The 6,447-nt window shown below is 36.2% G+C and overlaps 2 protein-coding genes across 2 annotated transcripts; both read right to left on the reverse strand.

The window, feature by feature from the left end:
* Positions 1–487: 487 nt before the first annotated feature.
* On the reverse strand, positions 488–1,655 carry LOC121049788. Its single transcript, XM_040507940.1, has 5 exons — positions 1,538–1,655; positions 1,285–1,449; positions 1,098–1,199; positions 945–1,011; positions 488–662 (listed from the first exon to the last, which is right to left on the reverse strand). Exons 1-5 carry the CDS (start codon positions 1,576–1,578, stop codon positions 573–575), a joined length of 465 nt encoding a protein of 154 aa, XP_040363874.1. The 5' UTR covers positions 1,579–1,655; the 3' UTR covers positions 488–572.
* Positions 1,656–2,045: 390 nt separating this feature from the next.
* On the reverse strand, positions 2,046–3,324 carry LOC121050034. Its single transcript, XM_040508574.1, has 4 exons — positions 3,316–3,324; positions 2,471–2,920; positions 2,107–2,367; positions 2,046–2,051 (listed from the first exon to the last, which is right to left on the reverse strand). The coding sequence occupies exons 1-4, from the start codon at positions 3,322–3,324 to the stop codon at positions 2,046–2,048; spliced, it is 726 nt and encodes a 241-aa protein (XP_040364508.1).
* Positions 3,325–6,447: the final 3,123 nt, after the last annotated feature.

The raw sequence follows: 6,447 nt of genomic DNA on the forward strand, positions 1-6,447 counted from the left end.
AAGTGGATGTCCATTGCGCTGTTTAACATCATTTCTTACTTAAAAAGTCGATGTCCATTGAGGTGCGTTACATCGTTTTTTACTTAATAAGTCGATGTCCATTGAGGTGCGTTACATCGTTTCTTACTTTATAACTCGATGTGCACTGAATAAAGAGATCACATCGATTTTTGTTTCCAATCTGATGTATATATCATCTGTTTAATGACATCGTTTTTGTAGTTTAATACTGATTTGAAATAAACGTATATACATAATGTCCTTTACATGAGCATGATGTCCACTAACTTTGTAATTGCTGCTACAATGCATCTATAATCCACATTTGACAACATGAAATGCCAAATAATTTGAATATGGGGCATTGCATTAATTTGCATAATCCAACATCAAAGATGTTAATAGTTCAAAAAATAGGCAAAAATACCCCAACCTACTTCAAGGCTAGCCTAAAACATACCATTGCAATAAGTGTACATGTTGTTCACATTTGCTGCAACAGTACAACTACTCCAAAATAGTTCACAAAAAATCTAGCTAGCCTTACTCAAAATCACTTTGCTAGTCAACATCTATAGCAAAGTCTGCAAATAGTCAGCCACCTCAATGCGCACCTCGTCAAGTTGCTGTTGGGTGTAGCCTTTCCGAGTCTTTGCTGCCCACTAGGAATGTATTTCATAACGTAAGTCATAATCATCGGGTAAACGCGCCATTTATAATTAAACAAAAGTTTATATATATCAACTATAATGCATATACCTTAGTCGGAAACGAAAATGTGTCATCATTTATAATCTTCTTCATATATCTCATTACATAATAGCCATATTCAATTCCACCCGGTTATTTAGGTACGCCCTATGTATTCAAATTATTGAATTAGAAAGACTTTACCATACTAAATCGAATATGGTAACTTAATCAACCACATATATCACACTAACCGGAAGTAGTTTCAATTTCGGCACCTTGTTAGCCCTATCCGTTTCAGCATTGAAACTTTTAACCGCACTGCACCATCAAACTATGTAATTAAGTAGCAGAACATTACTTGGTTATAGAGAATTACAAATAAAAAACCATTCTGATGTGCTTACTTTATCACCGAGTTCTCCCATGCTTGGTAATGGACTGATTTTCCCAAAGGGTCCAAGATGTAGATATCATCCTCCCATATGATTGTCAATATCCAATGTTCCCTACATTATTAATGCAGCCCACATAATATAACCAACTAATTAAGCAAGCTGCAGCTGAGAACCAAAAGACATGAAGAATACTTACCCTGGATTGTAGGGCATAAAGAATATGCGATCAGTCTTGCCCTCTTTCAACCGGTTCACTAAATAGGAACCAAAATCTGATCTCTCACAGTTATATGTAGCAGCCGGATCAAGAAAGGCAAAATTATCAAACTCTTCTCTTTCAGTAACAACTTCATGTAGGTGGCTGTGTCCAAAAAATTCTTAATTAATTAATTTGCTGAAACTTGACACAAGAAAAATCAAACATTTAATCCGAGTAAGAAAGTGCTTACGCCATGTATGCTGCTATCACTCCTTGGCCAATCTTCTGCATTTCTAACAGATCAATCACATTCTCTGTCAAGATGAAGAGTTCTTTGTGTACGCCAAAGACTTTATCGTCCAATACTCTGGTTATTGCCTCGCTAATAGTATGTTTCATGATTGTTGTGGCATGTTTGTACAATAGCTTGCAGCGCTTGGGCACAAATGGGTTGACCTTAGCTTTATTGAACAATGATTTGACAAAATCATTCTTCCTTATCTTTTTCTGTTAGCAAATAAGCTGAATATATGAGATCATCATTTAATTAAACCTTGTATAATATCTACTCCTAGTTTGACAAAATCATGAAACAGATCCTCTTTTTCTGTTAGTAAATAAGTTGGATCAGAGCATCATTTACTTAAACCTTGTTTCTATGTCTACTCCTACTTTGACAAAATCATGAAACAGATCCTTTTTTTCTGTTAGCAAATAAGTTGGATCAGATCATCATATAATTAAACCTTGTATAATATCTACTCCTACAATGGCAATATGAAATAGATCCAACATTATGCAACATATAGTTACACATACCTTTGATGGCTGTCTCCAAATTACAAGCTCCTCAGGCCAAGCCACGTGACTTCCAATGGCTTCTCGAACCAATTCCATCTCACCCGCTATAGGGAAAGGAAGTGGTGCATCACCTTGAATCTCACCATCCACTGACACTCTAACGCATCCCTCCTTCAATGCAGCTCCATGTATCATCTTATTAATATCCACATCATCAAATACGGTACCAAAAGCAACTATGTTGGTGATGGTATTCACTGCTAACTCACATACGCCACCCTAACCAGAAAAATCAGATGCACATATTACCAAATAGCAATGGTATTACACACATTAACTAGTTTGAGGAGTATTGGAATTGGAGTTGGAATAATATAGTTACCTTATCAGTAGGTGGAGGAACAATTTCACAATCATCCACATTTTCTTGCACCTTGTCATCTAATATAGGGGAATTTTTTTTCACTCTATCATGAAAACTGCCCTTATCTGATATAGGGGAATGGGGTGCATAGTTCGCCTTGTTTGTTATTAGTGCTTCTAGTTGAGCAATCCTTTTGTTTAAGAGATCTTCTGCCTTTGCTTGTTTTTCAATAAGCATTTTCTTTGTCTCCTCCAACTCCCGATCACGCTCTCTATCACGTGCCATTAATTCTGCCTTGGTAATTCTGACCCTTTTCTTCTTTGGAAGCTTAAAGTAGGTGGACGGATTGATGCCTCCAACACCCCTCACCCTACCCGAGTGTTCAGGAGTTTCTAGTGCTTGAGTGAGAACATCATTGCTCCCTGATATTTCTAGCTCACCCTTACTCTTCTTCTCCAACAATTCATCCTATTAAAATATGTAAAGATGCATTACATGAGGTAATAGACTATATTTTTACAGGAAATTCATCGAAAGCACTAGCATAAGTAATAAAAATTATTTAGTACCAGCCAAAGATGTGATTATATGTCACTATCAAAATATGCATTTGATTCGGAAACTGCTTCAATTGATCAGTGCAATACACATACCTATTACAACTTCAGTTCTCAAACATATGTTTCTTTTAATCATTAAATGACTATTGATGCTTGTCAATTCCTATATACAAGTCTACTGGTGCACATATCAAGTCCCAAAATGCTGAACAGCCAAATCCATCAAAGATGATTAATACCCATCAAATATAGACATGCTTCACATCAGCAGTATTAACGAAAATGTTAATTTTCAGACATTACAATTTCCATTTGAGCAAAGAGGAAGATGTTTGTCCAGAAAAACAAAACTAAAATTAAAAACCATTCAGTCCTTCAACTATATCACAAGTCTTTAAACCATCAGTGGAATAGATTCATAGAACAATATCTGTGATACTTACTATCTTTCTTGCTACCGGTGTGACCTCTTCACTTATCTCCCCATTTTTTAGTAAACGGGCTTTCTTCCATATAATAGCGCGATCAATTACCTCTCCTTCAGGCCAAGTATCTCTCTGTGCATAGGTTAAAAATTATAGTGAAAACATTAGACAAATAAGCCATACAGTTATCATTAAGCTAAAAAAAAAGACTACAATAACAGATTATTACCAATTCTTCCTCCAGTCCAATATATCCCTTTCTTCATAATCTATGATGATATTTTCTCTTCTTGACTCGTTCCCTTTGGTCATTGTTAAGTTTCTGCATGAAAAGTAAGACTATAAATCATTTGTGATACAATATACATGTATCTGAATTAGCTTAAAATCAGAAAAGTACTCGTAAAGTAAACCATACTTTACTTATATGTAAACTCATCATACCAACCATTCCTCTGTCTTCCTCTGAGTTACAAATTCCTTCCATGGTTGTAACCCAACGAATGTATATTGCTTCGGTGGCTTCCTCAGTTTCTTCTTCTTCCCCAAGTATGGCAGCGCATGCTTATTTGTTAAGTAGGTCTTGAATTGTCTCCATTTAGTGTCGGCAGATGTCAACACCAATTTCTTGCTTTCAGGGGCCACTTTGAATGTATCCTGTACAAAGAGGATTAATAGACGTGTAAGAACAATCGATTCAAAGTCACAAATTGACAAATAACAAGCTATCAGTCCAAGTCATTGATGTTTGCCCAATGGCTATTGTTTCACAAGAAGTACAATCAACAGTAGCTTGCATACTCCAAAAATAAACATTCATATTTGTTTAGTTTAATTGCAGAAGTTTCCAGAAACAATGAAATGTAATATCACTGAAAAATTGAAATGTGAAGCCCCCTTATTCTTCTCCTGTTCATATTTTTCAACTTCCACAACCTAAAACAGACTACAACTTTCCTCTCCTTGCTTTCTTTGCTTTTCCACTTCAAAACTGTGTATCTAACTTTTATATAGGAAACCAGAATTTGACAAAGAAACACCAGCTAATTTATTCAAATTTAGGCCCAGTGGTCGAGAACAAAAAACATGCCAACATGGTACTAGTGCCAAAACTAATATTGCAAGATGATCAGAGGACTCGATCCTTCAAACTGAGTTAGAACAGAAACTCTGTTTCCTGAAACCTAACATAGATATGGAAACATAATTCCCTCTACATTCTTAAAATTACTTTCTTAGCACATATCTGATGCACCCACAAGTATCATCATGTTTCAAGTAAAAGATAATCTATATATATAGAGAAAGAAGGAGACCACAACTTCTTCGAAACCAAACATTTGCCAGTCATAATCAATTGACAATAGCATGGATAAATACCTGGACATCAATCCAAATTTTATCTTTCAAGTCTTTATCCACTGCAGGCCAGCTTTCAATGTTGATCGGCACCATTTTACGCGCCAGCATTCCTATGTATGATTGCAGATTGTGCCGTGCTCGTCCATTAGGATTGCATGTGTCAGTGTATGTCACTTTCAACTTTTTACCCAATGCTTTCTTGATCAAAACATTGTACATTTCCACCACACTTCGCTTCCCTCTAATTTTCGTTGATTTGCTGGTTGTGACGGTGTCTGCTGATATAGATTCTACTTGCTTCTCAACAGACTCATCAGACTCGGGACAAGTCTTCACATCAGCTTCTTCCACTGATTTTTTCTTTCTTTCAGACTTTCCCTTCTTCTTGGAACCCATGGCTTCCTACAATCTGTTGATAAAGCAGAAATAAATGTTATAGACAAACAATAATGTAATAAATCAATTTCCACAGTTAAGTACTAAATCAGTAAACACAGTAAAGTACTAAATCAGTAAACAATACGGTTATATGGTATTAGAGCTGCAAAGCAAGTTCAGAGAGACGAAGACTACCACAAACAAATGCAGTTAACAAAATCACATATTCAATTCAAAGTCATGAAACAAGAATAGAAAATAAGGTTTTAACTCCTAAAACAATCAATATAGAAACAAGGCACTATTATTCTCTTGGAGTGGTGAACTGGTCAACCCAGAACCCCTCCACATTTGGTCTCCTATATGTGGCATCATCCTCATTCTCCTCTTCATCATAAGGCAATGGTATTTCTGCACAGAAAGGTTGATGTTCCATGGAGGTGTCCCCTAGATCATCTTCATAGAAACAATCACGATAGTCTCTATTTGGGGTCGTTAGTACAACCGACATGTCTGCATCGATCGGATCTTCCACATAAAAAACTTGCTTCACTTGACCAGCATAAGCAAATTTGTCTTTCTTATGGCCCTGTCGATTAAGGTTGACCAATGTAAAACCAAACTCATCTTGTTTTATTCCCTTTTCATTCTATGCCCATCGACACAAAAACAAAGGGGCTTTGAATTCATGATAATCGACCTCCCAAATCTCTTCAATGATCCCATAAAATGTCATATCACTCTCAACTGGATTTTTATCATTGGCACTGGAAACCTGCATCGTCTTAGCCACTAAGGTCACACCACTATTTTGGACAGCTCTAGCATTGTCTCGCTGCTTTGTGAAGTATTTCACTCCATTATACCGATACCCTTCATAACTAAACATTGTAAAACTAGGTTTTCCAGCTAGCCATCAAATTGTTTGGGAAACCTCAGTCGGATTTTCCTTCATTTGAGCTGAAACCTGGTTACAAAACAGCCATATTATGTCAACTTCAGTAATCTATACACTTGATTCTTACAAAATTAAGCAACTGAACACAATGTGTAATCACCTTCGCTTGAAACCAATCTGCAAATGTACGATTGTGCTCACTAATTAGCCACTGTTTACTCTTCTGTTTCCCAGCATATAGCTGCTCTACATTCCTTTTATGTGCGCTGTCCACAAAAAAATAATGAGCAGATGCGAAAAACATTCAGAGCAGCTGAATTTAAATTGCACATATAAATATAAGCTTAATCTACTTACATCTTATACGGATCC

This window comes from Rosa chinensis, chromosome 6, assembly GCF_002994745.2.
Source record: "Rosa chinensis cultivar Old Blush chromosome 6, RchiOBHm-V2, whole genome shotgun sequence".
NCBI lineage: Eukaryota > Viridiplantae > Streptophyta > Magnoliopsida > Rosales > Rosaceae > Rosa > Rosa chinensis.